General features: G+C 53.3%; 1 protein-coding gene across 5 annotated transcripts; it reads left to right on the top strand.

Moving 5' to 3' along the window:
- Positions 1-2,466: 2,466 nt before the first annotated feature.
- Positions 2,467-17,382, top strand: ABHD6 (abhydrolase domain containing 6, acylglycerol lipase). 5 transcript variants are annotated; one of them, XM_051811345.1, is made up of 11 exons: positions 2,467-2,564; positions 3,822-3,930; positions 5,807-5,876; positions 7,574-7,721; positions 10,992-11,148; positions 11,558-11,671; positions 11,905-12,037; positions 13,351-13,508; positions 14,301-14,355; positions 14,813-14,913; positions 15,603-17,382. In XM_051811345.1, exons 4-11 carry the CDS (start codon positions 7,603-7,605, stop codon positions 15,777-15,779), a joined length of 1,014 nt encoding a protein of 337 aa, XP_051667305.1. In that variant the 5' UTR covers positions 2,467-2,564; positions 3,822-3,930; positions 5,807-5,876; positions 7,574-7,602; the 3' UTR covers positions 15,780-17,382. The 5 variants fall into 5 exon arrangements, with proteins under 5 accessions (XP_051667305.1, XP_051667308.1, XP_051667307.1 ...); XM_051811347.1 differs by having other exon boundaries at positions 2,495-2,564; positions 3,865-3,930; XM_051811348.1 differs by lacking the exon at positions 3,822-3,930 and having other exon boundaries at positions 2,472-2,564.
- Positions 17,383-20,379: the final 2,997 nt, after the last annotated feature.

Below are 20,379 nucleotides of genomic sequence, written 5' to 3'. Positions count from 1 at the left end.
AGCCACCCCAAACATGGCTTCATAGGGTCCTAAGGAGGTGCTCAGGGAGCTGCTGGGGCTCCCCCTGAAGCTCATCTGCTCCCTGTGGGGACAGGGAGCCCAGCTGTGCCCTGCACTCTCCCCACAGCCCCCCATGGCATCCGGAGAGCCCAAGGTCTCCTCCACTTTGCTGGGACGGAGGATCAGCCCCTGCCTGGCAAAGTCACCAGAGCACTGCAAACTGCCTCACCAGCGCTGTGACCTGCTGAAGCTGTGGTCTCATCCCAATGGTGGTTGGCTCGGGAGAGCCCTCATGATCCCTCCTTTCCCCGTCGCCAGTGAAGGAGTCTCCCAATGACTCTTCCCTGTGGCTGCGCGCTGAGATTGCAAGAGCAGGTTCCCCGGCTGGCTCATGCCATGTTTCAACATAAAACCACTGCACGTCTCTGCTTCAGCTATTTTAAGAGCCATAATTCGCCATGACTATCTCCATGGACTTCCCAGTAGGTGGCCTGGAATAGCCATGGTGTGGGTAATCCATCCCTGGAGTGAGTCAGCGCTGCCCTGCACGTGTCCCACGGGAGCCTTTGGCCAGGCACAAGAAAGCTGAACAAACAAATACGACTATAAACAATGCTTGGAGGCCTGTGAAGTACCTCCCATGTCCGATTAGGTCACTTTAGCGGAAGCTCAGCTTTGTTTTGCCCAGCTTGACTGGGAAGCTCTTTAAAGAAAACCCAAAGCAGGCTGTGCCTCACCTTCACCAGGCCACCTAAACCCCTTGATTTTAGTTATAATCTCTTCTAACAGCTCATATTATCAAAAGCTTATGGTTATTGCCGTAAACTCTGACCTGGAAAGCCATTTATACCAGTTATCTCATCTCTCCCAGCCGGGCAGACCAAAGGGACATCCTTTATCAAAGCACAGGTGGGGTGAGGATTTGACCCAATTTGCATTTACTCAGGAGCTGATCTCATTTCCAATTTAATTAAGTTTTCTCATATTTTTTGGCATATCCTAAAGGTACGCACCAGCCTGATATATGACCCAAGGGGAATGAATGTAAATTGCTCATAGCAAAAGGATTCAGGTGGCAGTTTTAAGAAAAAAACAGAGTAGATTTTAAATGCAGGTTGAAATGCAGCTCCTGAGAGCAAGCAGTGTCATCTGTTGGGAAGAGAGAGCAGATAACAGGCTTGTAACCTAAATGGCAGACTTACTCTTATACGGGAAATAGGACTTTTATCAGTGGGATGCTCTGATTTTAACCTTTGTGCCCTTTCCACAGGAAACAGGGCAGATCTCCGTGCTCTCTGATCACAGCCCACACCAGGACCTGGGAAGGGGACAGCCGTTCCCCATTCCCGTGTTTGCTCCCAGGCCTTGTGCAAGGGGACTGTGAGGTCTCTCTGTGGGGTGCAGCACTGCATTCCCCTTCATATCTCCCTGGCAGTTGTATTGCATCCCCTTTACCTCCCTGTTGTAACCCCTGTTGTATCCACCCTTGTATCTTTTTGTTGTAACCCTGCTGCTGCCATTATCAAATTCCCCTTTTTATCCCTGTTGCATCTCCATGGCAACTCCATTGTATAACTTCTGTAATCTCATTGGATCTTCCTTGAATCCCTGCTGTGTGTCCCTTGCATACCCCCATACATCCTTGTTGTATCCCTGCTGTAACTGCATACCCCACTGTACCCCCTGCACACCCTAAACCAACTACGGCCCTCCCTTGCACCCCCACTGAAGTCCCATCACATCCCTCTGTTGCCACTCTGTATCCCCTCCTTTGCACCTCATTGTAGACCCTCTTCCATCCCTCTTATATCCCTATTTTATATCCCACCTTGCATCCCAGTTATGTACCACGTGCATTCCCACTGCAGTCCAGTTGCATCCCCCCTGCCACCCCACTGAATTCCTGTCACATCTACCATTACAGCTCCACTGCATCCCCCCACTGCACCCCCCTTTCCACCCCTGTTCCCTCCCATGGAAGCCTCATTACTTCTCCCCTTCCGCTCCTTCTGCAGCTTCACTGCACCCTCCCCTTGCACCTCCACTGCCGTCCCTTCACATCCCCCCTCTGTAGCCACCTCGTAGCCCATGTTCACCCCTACTATACCCCATCTGCAGCCCCCCATTGCAGCCTCCCTTCCATCCCTGTGGCAACCGTCCTTGTACCCTCATGGAAGTCCCATTACATTCCCCACTTGTACCCCCACTACGGTCCTATTTCATCCTTCCTTGAGCTTCCGTTGACGTCCCTTTACACGCCCCCACTGTAGCCACCTTTCAGCCTTTGGGTACCCCCGTTGTAGCCCCAAAGCCGCCCTATTGCATCCCTCCCTTGCGCCGCGTTGCAGCCCTCCCTTTCCCCCCTATTTCGTGCCCCTTTCACCCCGGCTGTATCCCGCCTATCCCCCCTCGGCATCCCGCCCCGCGGAGCCGCATCCCCGCCTCTCGCTGCGCCCCGCGGAGCCGCACCGGCGCGGGGGGAGGGCGCAGCGGAGCCGCCGCGTTTCGCCGCTCGGCGCTGCCATTACGGCTCGGCTCGGCTCGGCTCGGCTCGGCACGGCACGGTGAGAGGCGGGGGGGCGGGATGCGGGGCTGACAGTAGCAATGACAGAACCGGGGGGCGACCGAGGGGGCAGCCGTTCCGGCGTGCGGGTCTCCCCCCTCCCAACCATCGCTGGCGGTGGGCTGGAGAGCGGGAGCAAAGCCAAAATGCAAGCAATAATTTCAAATGTATATTTCTAAAGATTTAATTAATTTGTCTTTAAATTCCCCCCCTCTCCAACAATTAATCATCTGATGGCACGGGGGTTGGAACAAGATGATCTTTAAGGCCCCTTCCAAACCAAACCGTTCTATGATACTATACGATTCTGTGGTCTCGGCTGCTGCTGTTTGGAGGATGCTGCCATTTGGCTGGAGGAGGATGCTTTGTGTGTGTGGGAGGAACTTTGTGCTGGGAGAAGGGCCCCGGGATGTGGCCCCCGGATACCCCTACCCCATCCCTCCCCAACTCTTTCCTACCCCCTCTTCGCCAGGAGAGGGCTGAGTCCGGGCGCACTCGTGACATCGGATGTGCCGTGCATGCTCCGTTGCGTGCGTGTGCGGCAGGATGAGGATGGCGACGGGGTCTGGAAGGAGGATGAGCACGTTATGAATTTCTAAAACAGCAGCTGGCTGGCAGCACAGCCTGCTTCGGTCGTGCTTTTCATCCACCTTGTCCCCAGGCTGGCTGGCAGTGACACTGAGAGCTCGTCCCTGCATGTTCCCAGCCTGTGGTGAAGCAGCAGAGTCGGGGGCCAGCCCGGACTTTCCAGTTCATGTTTGAGCCGTGTTGCACAGATACAAATGGATCAGATATGCATGTTTTGTGAAATGGTGCTGCAGAAATAATGACCTCATTTCTGCCATCTATAAATAAATGAAGGTGAAAGGGCGCATTTCCTACTCTCGGCTCTCTCTGGAGGCTGGATTAAGATTGAGAGCTGTCTGGCTGACAGACAGAGATCTTTCACTAATAGATATTAAACTACAACTTCACTGTGATTGGCGTCTAAAGGATCACCCAGCAAACTACACCACTGGGGAACTGTAATATTAGTTATGTCATCATTTAAGGTCAATATGATTTTTCTGGCTGCTGAGGATGCCAAGGGTAAAGCAGTTTCCAAGGGAAAGGTGTCACTTTCATGTTTTGTGTTTTTCTTCTTACGTGGTTAGTGGTGTGAGTCGAGGTTTCTGGGGGCCTCAGCCACTGAGGTCCCTCAAAGCTCCCTGTTTCTGCAGTGGGATCTTACAATTGGTTGATATTTTTTCCTTTTCAGATCTTAAAAGAAAAATTAACATATACCTAAATGTGCTGCTTAGATTTCAGCTATTCGGCGATTTAACTCTGTTGTCGATCAGACACAGACTGCTCTGGGTGCAGGTGGGGTAAGTAAAACCCTGGGTGCAGGGCAGTCCCAATGAGCACAGCCCAGGACAACCTTTGTGCTTGAATGTTGGCATGTCTGGTCAGTGAGGGCACACGTGTCATTCCTGTGCTGTGAAATCCCTCCCTGGCCTTGCTCAGGGCTGCCACTCTCCTCTTCCAACCCAGCACCTCCACCTTGGGATGGTTTTTGTGCTGCTGCTTCTGCATCTTATGTGGGGCTTGGAAAAAATCAATAGATACACCTGAGCTGCACTATTGGGTCTTCTCCAGCCTCCCTGGTATGATCCACTGAGCTCGAAAGAGGAAAAAATACTTTTGTCCCATGGCCCTGGGGACTGTCGCCAACATGCGACCCACAGCCCCCTCCTGCTGGCCCCTCTGTTTGCAGGTGATGAGGCTCCTGTTTGAATTTGGCACAGGGTAGGAAGTAAGTGGAGATGTAGAGCCTCCCCTTAGCATCTGTCCCAGGACCACCCCATTACCTGGGGTGCCTTTTTTGGGGAGTCCTCCCAGATTGAAGGCTGCAGAGGTTAGTGATTGTCATTCGGCTGCCAGTGTGGGAACCAGTGCTCCTGGTTTGGCATCCCGTGCCCTGCCAGGTGCACAACACACTTGACATTATCACCAGGTGATCTATTACTGCAATGATCATATGTCATTTATCAGAGTTGCCTAATTGATGTTTGCAAAGTAATTTACGAAATACGTGGAGATCCTTCTGAGAAGCGGTAGCAACACTCGAGGCCACTTGCTGTGACTCTTGGTCACAGGGCACCTCAAGGTGATGGATGAGCTGTGATCTGAAGGCTTCCAGCTGTTACCAGGGAGCTCGCCTTTATTTTTAAGTCCACAGTGTCTCTAGCTGGTAGCAAAGGACCGGTGCAGCACGAACGGTGATCGTCCCCTGGGCACAGCACCGTCGCGGGGGGCTGGCACTGCTCGGTGCAGAGGTGGCTTTATGGGGCTGGGGTTGCTGGGGGCTGTGGTGACGGTGTGGCTGCCCCCGAGTGCATAGCTGAGCCTGCTGGCATTTTCGTTCCCGCTGCCTCCATCGGAGGTAGCCATGGAGATCAGTGGCGATGCTCTGCCCACGCGGAAGGAGGCTCAGCAGCATCCTCGCCCCCGGGCACCCGTGGCCAGCAGGGGCCCCGAGCGGGGCTCGCTGGGTGCGCGGGGCCGGCACTGGGCGCAGGGGCTCACGTGGTGAGCGGTGTCTGCCGAAATGCTCCGGCTCGGTGGGGACGGGAGCCCCTCGGGATGCCCCTGGCCCTGTGGCCGTGGCAGGGAGGGGGGCATCTCTCAGGGGTTTTCTGGCTCTCGGGCTGGGTGGCTCCGGTGCTCCCACTGATCCTCCACCGTGAATTTCCAGGGCCAAAATCTGCCTGCCAGTTCAGGCCAGCATTTTTCCTACCTCTCCAGTAATTTCCTGCGGCTGCGCCGCGCTTCAGCCAGTCTCGCACAGGGAAGGGGGGGCACGGAGGGTGCTTGGAAAAGTACCTCTAAGACGAAGAGGAAGGGGAAGAGAAGCTGCTTAGCTGGCTTTGTTCTAATAGCAGTAATCACCTGAAGGGCGACCATGAGCCCACGCCGCCGGGTCCGCGCAGCCCTGGCCCTCCCCGCCGCACCGCCCCGGCCCTGCTTCCTCCCCGATGGCCGCCTGCACTTTGCTCCTGCTTGGCACAAGTGCACTCGACTGGCTTTATCGTATCCCCCATTACATAAATGGGAGAAAGGTTAGTCAGAAGGTGAATATGAGGCGTCTCGAAGGGAAGCCGGCGACTTAAATACCCCGAACTCGCCGGGCTGCCGAGCCTGAAGGGCGGAGAAAAAGCAGGACTGCGATTTTGACCTTGTTTTTTTTCCCTCTTCTGACAGTTTGTTCAGACACTGCCGCTGCCCACAGCGAGCAGGACTTGTGCCGAGAGGAGGAGGGGAACTCTGCAAGGTAAGCCGGGCTTTTTAAAGGTTGTCGGCTTCTTGTGTTGCTTTCTAAAAGCGGTGGTGGAGGTGGAGGCAGAGGTGGCGACCCCGCGCCAGGAGCACAGGGATTCCCACCGCCCCCGCTTTTCCTGCCTGCTGCCTTCTCTCGTTACTGGTCACCACTGGGAACAATGGCGATTTTCTGTGCTTAATTTCTGCCCTGTTTTAGTGATGTAGCGAAAGGCAGCGAGCGCTCAGGGGTGGGCTCTCCGGCAGCCCTGCTCCCACGGACAAGTTTATCGGTTGCACGAAGTGTTTATTTATGAATAAGCCGTGCTGAGATCAAGGATCTTTCTTCAAAATGTTAATTAAGCGAATAACGGCGTGTTGTGGTGGTTTGAAGACGGAAGTGAGGTTTAGCTTTGTTAAGGAAGTGACTGGTGTGGAAATATTTACAGTCTTCCTCGAATTTCAGTTATTCCTATTTTCCCTGGGGGAAGAGGGCAAATCTGGCTGATGCTTCAGAGGTTCTGTAACCCGTTTCTCTTGGTCGAGTGTAACGTGAGGGTTCGATGAGGTCCAGTGTGACGGTGTCTGGGGGCGGGAGGCTGTGACTGTAGTGATTCTCTTCCTGTTTCATGACATAACATGCCACATACCACCGGGAGTTTTGCAGGAAGCAGGGATAAATCTGCCTGTCCTGGCAGAGAGAAACGTGGGGGTGGTGATGGGGGGTGGGAAAGCAGGCGTTGAGGATGTTTTGCTTTATCAATGTGGTACAGAAGTGCCGAGGAAAGAGCGAGCCGTGAGTTGGTTAGCAGGGGGAATTAGAGGAGATGAGTGTGTGGCAGCATTTAATCTCTTAATGAGAAAAATATATCCCAGCTGCCTGCAGTGGGGAGAGTTCAGGGACAAGCATGGCATTGTGTGGGAGCTCGCCCTTGCACCCAGTGTCCTCTGCCTGCTGTCCCTGATATTTGCCTGAAGGATGCTGGGGAGCTGGGATAGGCATCTGTAATCCACATCAAGTGCAGAATGTGGGGCAGAAGCAAGGATGTGGGGGTGGGGATGGGGATAAATTTGTCTCAGATAAGGGTTGGTCACCAAAGAGTGTCCTGCCAAGTTGTTTCCTTCAGTTTCCGAGCACATTAATAGGCTCTGCTTCCTTGATTAGTTGGTGTCTGTGCAGAGCGATAACGAGAGCTGGGCTCAACCCATCAATTCTAGGTCAGTGGTTGTGTGCTGGGGATTTGGGATTGGGCAGGGGGAGGGGAGAAGGAGCTGGACGCCTGTCTCCAAAAAAAATGTGGAGCCTGCCTTAAGCCAGCCCTGCCTGCGCTCATGGTGGGGGAAAAGGCTGCCTGCACTCATGGTAGGGGGAAAGGCTGCCTGCACCCATCGGAGTGCTGTGCTTCCTGTGTCTGCAAAGTGTCCCAAGGGCCATATTGTTACCTGCCACCTTGTTCCATGCCTGTTAGGAGGCTCATTGCCCTTTTGAGAAGTGCTCTCCTGAGAGGATAACATTGCAATAATTAGATCCATTAAAGAGCCAGAAGAAATAATTGGGTTTTAAAACTTAAGAAGACTTTGCTGTGCTCCTAAGCAGTGTCCTCTGCCTCTTGCAGAGCCTCTTTCCTCTTCCCCAGGCAGCAGAGTTCTCATTTCGCATTGACCTGTCATCGTTTCTGGGGGTTAACCTCTCTGATCCTTCCCTAAACGCAGGCAGGTGAGGCTGGGTGGTGAAGAGCAGCATGGACCTGGATGTGCTGAACATGTTTGTCATCGCCGGTGGCACCCTGGCTATCCCCATCCTGGCCTTCGTGGCCTCGTTCCTCCTGTGGCCCTCAGCACTCATCCGCATCTACTACTGGTGAGTTCCTGAGCCCGGCTGCTCTCCGTGTGGCACAGGGGTGGAATGGCTCCTGTTCCCAGCAGGGCCCCACAGCCATGCACAGTGGTGCGTGTGGAGGTGGACGTTGCTGGGTGTAGCTTTAAGCATCTCTGTAAGAAGAAAATGACGTTTTCTTATTGCATTTTTGCTGCTGAGGCTTACGTCTGGCAGGGCTGCTCTGGCCCTTGCTGTCCCAGGGCTTTGGCTGGACCGTGTCAAGGGGCTCTTGGCCAGGCTGCCACTGCAGTGCTAGCATGCAGGATCTCTCCAAACCTTTCTGGGTTGTTTCCCCTAAGGACAGGACTGTGGCTGAAAAAAGCACAGCCACTGTTGCCTGTGCCCCAGCCTGGCAGCCCTGGCAGTCTGGTGACCTCCCACCTCATCAATGTGGCCATGGCGTGGGTGTCCCTGTGCTCACATGCTCCCTCCCTGCTCAGCAGGCAAGGGCTTTTCTCTCATAAGTAGTTACAGACAAGGCTTTTCTGATCCTCTCCTCTTCTTCTGGAATGGAGCATCAGAGAAGGTGGGACGATGCTTTTCCTTACACCCTTGCATGTTATCCTTTCTGATTACCAGGAAGCAGGCACTACGTCCTTCAGTCCTCCTTTGTCCCTGGAAATCAGTGATAAGCACTCTGGCAGCTTTCCTCTCTGGGTTTGTTGCAGGGAAAAGCTGGAATAACTCCCTTCAGAAGTCAAGGCAGAGTCTCATCACCCAGCATGGAGCAGGCAGCAGCAGGCAGAGTGGGCAGAATAGGCAGAACAGGCAGCGCATCAGGCTGTCCTCACATGCTGCTGGCAGATGGTGGCTTCTGCAGTTCAGCTCATGGGGTGTTCCCAAATCCAAGTGACCTCCTGCGAAAGGAAGATGTTTGCCCACCGCAGCACTCGGATGAAGCCTGTTTCTAATGGCACTTTAATTAGCAGGCTTTTATTCACAGCATCTGAGGCTGAGAGAGGACAGGGCATGGAATGAAAACCCCAGGAATGGGATTGTTGCTCTGCAAAGGAGAGCAGGTGGTGTGACAGCCTTCTGTGTCACAGATGTCCAAGTGGTATCAGGTTTGGCAGTCAAAGTGGTTTTTCTCTTTGGATATATGAGCAGCTGCTGGAAGCCAGGGTGGACCCTGATGGGCTGAGATTCCAAGGAAGATCGCTGGAGAAACTGCTGCAGCAGACCTGCCCTGTGGTCAGGGCAAAGCCTTCTATGGCCACAAACAGGAGTGGCAGGACAGGGCAAAGGAGGTGCAGAGACTGACGCTGGGAGCTTGGAGGAGCCGGGGTGAGAGGGAGGTAGAGAATCCTCTGCTGCTTTTGTTCTTTTTGGGTTACAGATCAGGAACCGGGTGAAAATGCACTGTGGGCAAGATGGTCTGTGTTTGGCTGAAGGAGGGAGTGTGTGAGCAGGGATCAGAAGGGCTGTCTTCTTTCGAAGGGTATAGTGCCCCCATCTTTCTCTCTCCCAGCACTTCTGGCAGTATGGGCATCTTGCAGAAGTGGCTGCAATGCCCTGTATGTCATGAGCACCTCTTTTGTTAGGGACAGTGGGCGAGAAGGGTGGATTTGCTCTTTACTCTTCCTTTCTTATTGGCTTCCTTCTGAGTTGGCTTTTTTTGGGGTGAAATCGTTGATTTTCCCCATCAGCAGAGGCAGGAGAGGGGCAGGCAGCATGCCATACTGCCCTCCCCTTCCAGCCCCATGCAGCTCCAGCTCTGCTGCGCTGCTCCTGGGAGATCCCTGGAAGGTCCCAGGGGATGCTTTTCCCTTCTCCCACAGTTCCCTGTCCCCTCCTCCTCCTCGCTGTTGGTCTGCAGTGTCCTCAGCCAGAGCAGTCAAGGGTCAGACTGGGCCCCCTCACCCCTGGTCTCACTGCTTTCCCTGCTGCTAATGCGCCTCCTTCCCTGGCATGATGTCCAGGGCTGCCCCACTGACCTGGCCTGGAGCCACTCTGCCTGCACTGTGACAGGGGTTAATCAGTTTAGCCACTGCCACTAAGCGAGTTAACACCTTGTTGGGGGATCAGTTCAGCTTTGCACAGATTATTTTGCCTTCTGCTGAATTGATCCATTAGGATCAGTTGCTAAAAATGTTATCATCTTGCCCATCGGTAGTTCACGCCAGTGCTTTTGAGGCAAGGACTCTTAAGACACTTATTAGGGAGAAATTCACCTCTCCTTGTAGGACCAGCACTGAGCCAAGATGCTGCTTAAGTCCTACTAGCTCCCTCGAGAAAGGGATTATGCTAAAAGAGGATTTCACTATGCATAAGCTTTGAGTGGGCTGAGAGGTAGGACAGTCCAGAAGCGTTGGTGACCTTGTGCTTGTGTCTTAAATAAATTCTGGCACAACATATATTTTCCAGTGTCTTGGCCATCAGGAGTAGCCCAGTAGTTGTCCTGACAAGGGTTATGTTTGAGCATAGGGGAAATGCAGAGAAAGAGAGCCTGCTCTCTGTCTTGGGCCGCACGTACACATCATGTGTCCAAAGTGTCACCGATAATCTCTGTCCAGGTCCTTCTGGCTGGCAGTTTCACTGCATCCTCTGAGCTGCAAGAGTGTGCTGGCAGGAGCTGTCTGCCTCTGCTTTCAGAGGAACAGCCCTGGTATCTCCTAGAGTGCTAGACCCTGTATAAGGATGGTCCCCTCCGGTCCTTTGTGTGTATATAAATACATTTCTAAGTGTTATTTAGCTGGTCCATAGGAATCAGGTTCTCTCTGGCTGGTGCTCCCAGGTGACGTGGTGATTTTGGCTGGTGTGCTTGTCTGTGGGCTGATGTTTTCCCATTGATGCAGGATTGTGTCCAAATAACTCTGTGACAGATTCGCCTTACCTACCTAGAAGAACTGCCTCCCTTGGCCTGCCCACCCTGCACGCTGCCTCGCTGTATGTGCTGCCCTTCCCTGGAGTCTCTCTTCTCAGACCAATCTTTGGGTGTTTTGGCCCATTTCCATTGCCAACTGAGTTAGGGCCTTTTTAAAAATTCTTTACATGCACAAGCCACTTGCAGTGCATCCACGAATAGCCAGCCACTAGTACTACACCTGTAAGGGATCGCATGTATGCACAGGATCTGGTCCAGGGACCAGATATTCAGGATTAATCCCAGTAGTCCCATGATGGCAGCAGCGTGAACCCAACCTAACTGGCCTTAGCAAGCCATCTGTGGCTGTGTTTGGATTGTCACCTGGCTTATATCATGGCTGGGCCCTGGTCTTGTCTCGCTCACTGGTGTTTTCTCCTCTTTTCCAGGTACTGGCGCCGAGCCTTGGGCATGCAGGTTAGATATGCAAACTACGATGACTATCAGTTTTGTTATTCCTATAGAGGAAGACCTGGATACCGACCATCCATCCTGATGCTACATGGGTTCTCGGCCCACAAAGACATGTGGCTGTCCATAGTCAAGGTGGGACTCCATTTCTATCATGTTGCTCCTTAGTGAGAATTGATGGCCCTGGTTTTGGGGGCAGTGTGGGGACCCAACGGTTGCATGGGATGGGATGATTGTGGTAATGTACTAGGAACACCCTCCTTACTCCATGCTCATTGCTTGTTGGATCCCTTCATCCCTACGACATGCAGAGCTGCAGGGGAAGAGCAGTACATACCTGCTTCCTCCTTGGGAAGCAAGTCTTGGCTGTGCTTTCTCATCATGTCATCCCTGGTACATGAGCTGACCTACTCTGGTGTACAAGTAACTGGGGCTGCTAGGAGGGGAGCAACCCCCCCTGCTCCCACCTGTGGTCACCACTTTCCACCCCTGGGCTTTGCAGCGGTTTCCCTGCACCATAACCATCCCTGGCTTGTTTCTGCAGTTCCTGCCAAAGAACCTGCACTTGGTGTGTGTGGACATGCCCGGGCACGAGGGCACAACCCGCTCAGACTTGGATGATTACTCCATCAGTGGGCAAGCTAAGAGAATACACCAGGTAAAGCCCTAGCATTGCATTGCCTCTGCAGAGGAATGTGGGGACGTGGGGGACGTGATGGAGGTGGGGACGTGAGGGATGCTAAGCCCTGTGAGTCCTGCCTTGTACGGCCCCGCTGCCCCCCTTCCCAGGCAGCCAGAGCCACCAGCCTCAAGCTTTTGAGTAGAATTTCTCTAATGACCCCACGCTGTTGTTTCCTCTCCCCTAACAATGCTCCTTCTGCTCCCTGCCAGTTCGTGGAGTGCATCAGGCTGAACAGAAGGCCCTTTCATCTGGTTGGCACTTCCATGGGGGGAAATGTTGCCGGTGTCTATGCTGCTCAGTACCCAGAAGACATTTGCAGCCTGACCCTAATCTGTCCTGCAGGTGGGCAAGGCAGGGGAGGTGAGACAGGGAGGGCAATCAGGAGCCAGTGCAAAAACCCAGGGCAGTGCTGGAGGTAGAAGAGGGGTTTAGTGCAAAGCATTTTGAAATAATTTGTATTTTCAGTTTGGAAATCTCTGGCAGGGCATGGTAGAAAATCACAGCCTTGTACTTGCTGCTCTTTTTCAGGGGTTTGGCGTTTGCCCCACTGTGCCTTGGTTAGAGATGAGACTAGGGCAAACAGGACAAGTCCTGCTCTGCAGGAAAATGCCTTTTCCCTTGGGATGGCAGGTATTTTACATGGCATGTCTGCAGCTTCTCAGTTCTGGAGAGGGAACTGAGACTGCAACAGGAAAAGCCTTCCCAGCCTGGCCTCCTGAAAGCCCTGGTGTGCTGGAGGACTGGTTCTTTGGGAGCTGGAGAACTCTGACTTCCCACCTTTGGGTTCTGTGAGTGGGAAAAGTGCATCAGTGCTGAGCACAGGTCAGCGAGGTGTCCCTGTGCCTGCACAGCACCCCGTCATCCCCCCCATTCCTGCCATCCCCCCCATTCCCACCATCCCCTTCCTCCCCACCATCCTCTGGACAGGGGGCTCAGGGGAGCCTGGGCATGACATGCTGCAGGAGGCACTGGGGGCAGGGAACTTCTCTGCTGGGGAGGGCTTTGCTGCATCCCAGTTGTTACAGCAGCTCCTTCCTCTCCCACGCCAGGAAAGCAGCTTCCAAATAAGAACTAAGGAATGAAGCAAAGCAAACGTTACCTAGTAACCGGGCTCTGGGGGCGTCAGGGTTCCTACTCCCCTCTGGGAGAGGTGTCAACTGACTCTCCGGCTGTTTCTTCATGTGAAACCTCTGTGTGGGGGCTGCAGCACAGCTCCCTCTGTGTGGGATTGTTGCCAGGGGATTTTTCCCTCAGTGGTGCATGCAGATGGGGCTGCTGAAATTTTCTGTCCAACGCTGTGCAATGGCAGCCTAGGCATTAGTGTTTGTATCTGCTGACCACATAAAAATAGGTGCTATAGCTTTTACTGAAGTATTCCTGCATGTCTACAGGGAATACACCTTCTGTTGTGTCAGCCTTTGGGGTTGGGGGTCCCTGGAGCAGGAGGGAGGTTAGGGTATCTCTGGGTGCATACTGAGGTTGCTGAATGAACAGATATTTTCTTCCCCACTTTTTTATATTTTTTTTTAATGAGTGAGCAGGCAGGAAGCCAGAGGCAGGGATGAGGGAGGTCAGTGCAGGGATATTTTGTTGCTTGGGCTGTTGGGGAGTCTCATCTGGGTTTCAGCTCATGCCCCCCTTCTCATTTCACCCAGGCCTGCCAAGTACCACCGACAGCAAGTTCATTAAGCAGCTCCGGGAGCTGCAGGAGTCCAAACGCATTGACAGGATCCCTTTAATCCCCTCAACGCCCGAGGAGATGGCGGATATGCTGAAGCTTTGCTCCTACGTTCGCTTCAAGGTGCCACAGCAGGTGAGAATCTGATGCTGTGGTTGGTGGGGAAAGGGGGCTTGGAGGTGATGAGTGGGTTTGCTTCCCCCTGAGCCTACATGGTGGTGTGGGGAGTGGAACTGGAGCTGCCATCCCTGCCATCACCCAGAGGAGACACCCCTGGCCCCACCCCCAGCACCTTTCCAGCACTTTCCCTTCAAACCCACTTTTCTGAGCTCCCTCTGGCAGCACCCACTGGAATTCCTCCTCCCATGAAGGTTTTGGCAGCAGGCTGGGATGTAGAAGGGTTTTTTAGTAAATATGGTTGTCAGGAAGCATTAAATAACTAAGGCAGCTGTTGTCCGGAGTGGAGGGGGATTGTTTGCTGCTTTTTAAGTAAAAGCCATGGAAATGTTAATTGCCTCATTGTCAGGTGAGAGGAACTTGGCAAGGGGCTGGCTATTAGGCTTGGTTTCCTTAGGAAGTCTGGGATGAGTAGATTGGAGAGTAAGAAAAAAATATAAGTGTATTCTTTTGGGGTTTTGGCAAAAGAATACAAGAAAGAAGAAAAGTGCAGTCATGGCTGAGATGGCTGCTTGCCAGGGGGAGAAATTGGGTCTGTATCATAGAAGACAGAATTACTTGTTGCTGAAATACATGTTGCTTAAGTGTGGTTTCAACAGTCCCACATGCTTAGGAAGAAGCTCATGCTGGGGCCAGGCTTGTGCAGGGCATGTTGGGGTGTCAGGGGCTGCTCTGAGGTGCTCTCGGGCATGCTTAGCCCTGTGTGAGGCACGTGTCCCCTCTAGCAGCATTCCTCTGCTCTTCCTGCAGATCCTCCAGGGCCTCGTTGATGTTCGCATTCCACACAATGAATTTTACCGGAAACGTAAGTGCATGGCAGCACCTCCTCACCAGGCTTTCCAGCGGGCTCCCCAGGGTGTGGGGATGGGCTGTCCTCTGCCCCCATGTCCCCTGCACGCTGCCCAGCCCCAGCACCCCTCTGCTGCCTTGCTGAGGGTGGGAGGGAGCGACATCATTAACAGATTTGGGGACACGCCTTGGTCGCTGGTAGCAACGTGCTGCCACCCCCACTGCCACCCCCACGGGTGATGGGGTCACTGGTTCACCTCACTGTCCCATCTGGGTTAACAGTACCGATGAGGAGATGGTTTGGTGGAGGAGCCCCCTGCAGCTGGGCTTGGTGGCAGGGCAAGGACAGCTCGTCACCATTGCATGGGTTTCCCAGTGAGGGAACACTGGCAGAACTGGCTCACAGGGGCCCCTTTGAGAACGGGAGGCAAAACATCTCTCATGTAGGACTGACTCTCCTCTTGCCCCACTAGTGTTTTTAGAAATTGCGGATGAAAAGTCCAGGCACTCTCTCCATGAGAACATGAGCAAGATCAAAGCACCAACGCAGGTCATCTGGGGAAAGCAGGACCAGGTATGCAGCCCCCTCCTCATCCCCCATGGACCATGTCTCCATCTCTGCCTGTGCCCTCCCACAGGGGCTGTGCTGCCGAGCTGTGCACTGCTCTGCGGGGAGCTGGCACTGTGTGTCCCTGTCCCTGGTGGCTTTGGGCATGGGGGCTTGGCAGGGTGATGGGCAGAAAGCTGACAGTCAGCTTCTTAGAGAGGGGAAATGGCAGAGCTAGGGCTGGGGAGGGCAGGGGGGCAGGTGGGTGGGTAGTTGCCAGCACCGAAGCTGGGAAGAGGAATAAAGTGTCAGCAAAGAGAGTTGTCCTGGCAACTGGGAAGAGATGTGCTGTTTGTGGGCAGGCTTCAAGACAAAGTTGTAGGGTTGGTTTTGGAGGCAGGAGTGGGAGGGAAGAAGTGGGAGAAAGCAAGCTGCAGGCATGCAAAGGGCTCTATAAATGCAGGGATGCGCTTGCTTGCAGTGATCCATTTGCACTGAGCTGACAGCCAAAAAACATCCAAGAGAGTTCCCTGCTGCATGCTGAGACTGGCACCAAGCAGTCTCCTTTCCCTGTCCCCAGGCAGGGTGCTGGCATCACAAGGACTGTGTCTGCATCTCTGCTCGGCATCTTAATTGGACTTGCAAAGGCAGCTCCAGCAGGGTTTCTATGGTGTCCAGCAAATCCCAGCTCTGACTGTTTTTCCCCTGCCATCCAGGTCCTGGATGTTTCTGGCGCCAGTGTTTTAGCAAATGCCATCCCGGACTGCCACGTGTACATCCTGGAGAACTGTGGGCACTCAGTGGTGGTGGAGCGTCCCCGCAAGACAGCCAACCTCATCCTGGAGTTCCTGGCGCTGCTGCACAGCATAGACAACAACAAGAAGCAGGCGTGAGCATGGCAGGGAGCTGAATGCCCACGCCGGGTCTGTTAAATTGTAAAGTACTGCAGATTTGATAAGTTCTCAGGGATCTTGTACAAATCGGAGTCAATGTGCCAAAGTCCCTGAGGAAGGCAGAATCACTGATACCTAAACCTATAGCACCACTGGCACAGTGACCTAGGGGTCATTGAGCAACCTCCATAGATACAGAAATGGAAGCAGAGTATTTCCCTTTTCTACTTAAAGTAGAAATGAGCTGAAATCACCCAGCGCTCCTCACACAGCCGCCCATCTTACCCGGGTTACCAGCACGTAGTTATCCATGACATTTACCTAAACTATATATGAAGTGTAGGAAGGAGGGAGCATCCTGGACTGAGACTTACAGTATTTCTACTCCTTAGAGTCCGTCGTGTTGCATGCTGCTGTGCTGTAAGAGAGCCCCCCAGTGCTCCAGGCGTCTGCTTGAGTGCTCTCTGTGTAGCTCCTTAACTCGTGATTTATGCAGAAAACAACAGAAAACTTCACGTGTGGAAGTCCAATGACTGTATGTGCAAAAATGTTTACACTCCGAGTGGGTTTTTCTAAATCCCTGAATAGCTCCTGTGTACATGTAAATGCCTTAATGTTGCCCAGGGTGCGGCGTCCGCGCGCAGCCCGCCTTGCCCAGGGATGGTTCTCCCTGAGGATGAACATAGCCAGTGGAAACGGGGTGCAGACGGCAGCTTTGCCACCGCTGTGTGAACCAGAGGAATGGAAACAGCCCGGGGTGATTCAGTCCCTGGGCCCGAGTCAGCAATAAGCCCACGGGTGAATTCTTGTCTCAATTCCTCTATCACATCGTGCTGCTGAACACCTTGATGTAAATAACGATTTTCTTTATGAATTCTGTGAATTCTGCAAAAGCCAATGTCACCAAGAGAGGCGTGAGGGGTGGGAGCGGGCTGCGTGTGTGGCTGCTGCAGGGGATGTGGGCTCCTGGGCTCGCTGGGCAGCGAGGATGGAGTCAGCTCGCCCCCGAGGTGCTGGGTAGTGGTGTGGAAAGGTACAGTGTGCTTTTGATGATTATGACTCCTGATCAAGTGAAATTATAGGTAGAAACAGGCAACTCTCCAGGTGCGGTCCCTCACTGCCTACCGCAGGGGCAGGGCACTGGTCCCGGCCGCGGGCAGGACCGGTGGGTGCTGGAGGGCAAGGCAGTGCGTGGTGCCCTCAAAGGCAAAGCAGCAGGTGGCTGTCACCCCTGGGTCACCCCCAGCCCTCCTGGGGGATTGACAGCAGGTGCTGCTCTAGCCCCCCCAGACTGGGTGCGCAGGCTTGCGGTGCTGACAGCTTCCCGAGGTACCCCCATCTGTACATACATCTGAGACTCCTCGCCAGCTTCTCTGCTCTTTTTAAGAGAAGAAACACTGTTCTTTTAGAAAATTAGAAATTTGCTGTTAATTGCTTGGTTATTGTTTCTACTACAGGAGTTGATTTAAAAAAAAAAAAAATTGATGATAGTTTTATGTGGTGAAAGCCAGAAAAACTTGTTGGGTATCTATATGGTTTCTCATGCCACAGATTGCTGTATGCAAAGGATTTATATGGCTATTAAAATCTAGTGATTTAAGGAGTCCACAGTGCCATGACTATTTTTTCCTTGGAGGAGGAAGGGGGTTGTGATGTGGGATGATACACGGCACAGGGGCCTTGCTCTGCTGCTTCTTTCCTCCACACATTTCTGGGAGATGAAGGTTTTGGCTCGAGGAATATTTGGTAACAGAAAGAGAGATGGTGAAGAGTGGGGAGGCTCAAGTCTCATCTCTTCAAAGACAATACCAATTTTCTTTTTTTCTTTTTATTGAGACGAGATAGCGACAAACGCTCAGGAAGGAAAATAAAACCTCAAGGGGCAGGGTAGCTGGGTTTTAAGCACCAAGATTCCTCTTAAAACTCTTGCAAGCGTGTTAAATACCAAATTCAGCTGTAATTACAAGTCTTACTGAATTCATACACTGTGCTAGTGATAGCCTGACATCAACATCCCGGCAAATGTATTTGTGTTTCTCCTTTCCCTGGGGGCCTCTCAAGGCCCAGCAGCTGCTTTTTTGATGGAGGAGCTGCAGGGAGGACTGGGGAGCATCCTCCTGGCACCTCATTCCCCTGCCCTGCCACTGCTCCACTGCTGCAGTGATGCACAGGTCAAGGTGACCCTATTAATGACCACAGCGCAGGGGTGTGAGGGAGCTTCTCTCCCCCAGAGGAGAGGGGGCTGTATGAGAGGGGGCTCTGGCTACTGATCTGAAGCTCACTCCAGCTGCACAGTTAAGGGCAGCTGCTGTTCATTCTGGCTCTGGCCATGTCTGTGCCCAGGGTGGCCCCACAGCAGCAGCTGAGCCCACTGAGGAGAGGCAGGGAGGGAAGCTGCCTGCACCTACAAACACACCTGGCTGCTGTTCCCATTAACCCTTCCTTCCTGCTGGGAGCCAGAAAGTCTCCACACCACGCAAGGGCTGCTCCCCTGTTTTCAGCTGCTGCCCCCTTGGTACTGAGCCTCCAGTGAGCCCTGGCCACCCTACAGGTAAAGCTGTGTGTCTGGACTGTGCTTGGGAAAGGGCAGAAGCTCCTGCTCCTCCTGGTGGGTTTGGGTGGCCTGAGGGCAGAACTGGAGGAACCACAAGGAAATAGTTGGATCTCAGTTGTGGTGAGCCTGGGCTCCTGCACATAGCCTGAGCATCCTGGCAAGGTGGGAGGGAGGAGGTGTCCTTTTACTTTGTTGCACAATTTATAAGTATTGTTTTCCTTATAATCATGAGAATAAACCAGGGCTGGGCTGGGGCTGGGCTGGACTGGGTTATGAGGCTCATGGAGGTAAAGGTTCACATGAAAGCTGACTAAGGAGTCAGCCCTTGGTTGTTATGGGTCTTGCTAAGGCTGTTTCACTGTATCCTGAAAAGAGGCTGTAAAACACAACAGGGCTGGCTTGAAATAGAGATAAAAATCACTCTGAGCAAGCTGTTTGGCTGCTGAACATCCCGGTCTGTGGTGGTACCTGCTCCTGACTCTCAGTGGAAGCAGGAGGGACAGAGCTGGTGAGAGGGTGATACTTGGTGTGTGCCCAGCTACTGCCAAAGGGGAAAATGTGGTGTCCTTGAAACATGGACGCTCAGGGAAACCTGGGCTGGGTCCTGCTCCACACAGTTATAGACACATGCCTGTCTGCAGTGGAGAAGCATCGTTTTCCTTTTTTTTTCCAGCAAAGGAGAATAACAGCATTTGCTGCCTTGTGGGAGGGTTTCACCAGCACAGCCCTGCACAGAGCATCCTCTGACAGGCAGAGTGATGCTCAGGGTGTCTGGTACAATGGTTTGGGTGCTGCCGTGGGTGTCCCTCACCCTGGCAGCTCATCAACCAGCTGAGCCTTCCCTTGACTCAATGCGTTTCACAATCCTCTTGGACACACTATTTTTCCTGTGGAAGCCTGGATAGGAGTGCCCTGGAGCATGGTCCCTCTCACCCACTGGGGGGGGCACCACAGCCCCCCACCCATGTCCATGCAGTGGTGGAGGCACATGATGCCTGTGGCTGCCTTGTGTTGTGATGAGGGTGTCCTGCCAGGACCCTCCAGCTGAGACTTGCAGCAAATGCAAGAAAAACATACAGGATCTGGTGGGGGGACGGGTTTTGGTTGTTTTTCCTTCTGGGAGGCCGTTTTCCGAACAGGAAACTTGGGGGTGGTTTGGGATTATTCATTAAATACTCGCTGAGCTACTAGTGCTCGGTGGCTTCTCCCTGCCATTCCCAGCCCGACAGCGCTGCCTGTCTGCTGCCTCTGACCATAGCTCTACACATGCAGAGCAAACCTCGATTTTCCCTTTTTAAAGAGAAACTTTGTGTTCAGCCGACAGGCTCCTTGGTTGTTGTGAGTCTTGCTAAGGCTATTTTGCTGTATCCTGAAGAGAGGCTGCAAAACACAACAGGGCTGGCTTGAAATAAATCTAAAAATGCCTCTGAGCAAGCTGTCTTGCTGCTGAGCTTCCAGGTCTGTGGTGGGACAGAGCTGGGGGCAGCTGTTCCTGGGCACTTGAGGTGTGCCTTTTGGGTGAAACAAAATTTCACTTGGTGGTTTATTTCAGCCGGCAGGCTGAAGAGACCTTTCTGACACAAGCCTTTTTCATCAATTTTTTTAAGCCCAGCAAATAGCTGCGAGCAGGGTGGTCTGACAAGGGCTCTGGCTGTTGCCTGAAGCCAGGTGCTCAGCAGACAGTGCCCTCACACCCCTCTCTGAACCCCACTCTTTCCCAGAAACCTGTTTCGCTCTAGAGAGCAGGACCCACGCACAGCCCTGGGGTGCGGCTCTGTTGAGTTTATTAGCTTTCTTGCATTCCAGGAAAAACTGGACGGGAGCATTGGGTGAGAGGGCAGGTTTCCAGTAACAGAACTGGGATTTGTGCTTCCCCTTGGGTTTGCAGAGCATTCCCTTGGCCCAGGCTCTGGACCACCTCTGTGCAGGTGTCCTGCATTCCTGGGTGGGTAACGCAGGGTCCTCTGAAGGCACAGGCACGTGCAGCTACAGGGGAGGCATCACTCAGGTCTGCCATGGCCTCTGCCTTTGCCACCCAAGCATTGG

The sequence above is a fragment of the Manacus candei genome, unplaced genomic scaffold (assembly GCF_025592945.1).
Source record: "Manacus candei isolate 608988 ecotype Guabito, Panama unplaced genomic scaffold, ASM2559294v1 h1tg000082l, whole genome shotgun sequence".
Classification (NCBI taxonomy): Eukaryota; Metazoa; Chordata; class Aves; order Passeriformes; family Pipridae; genus Manacus; species Manacus candei.
The sequence above is the reverse complement of the archived record's forward strand: the minus strand, read 5'-3'. Positions and strand labels throughout refer to the sequence as shown.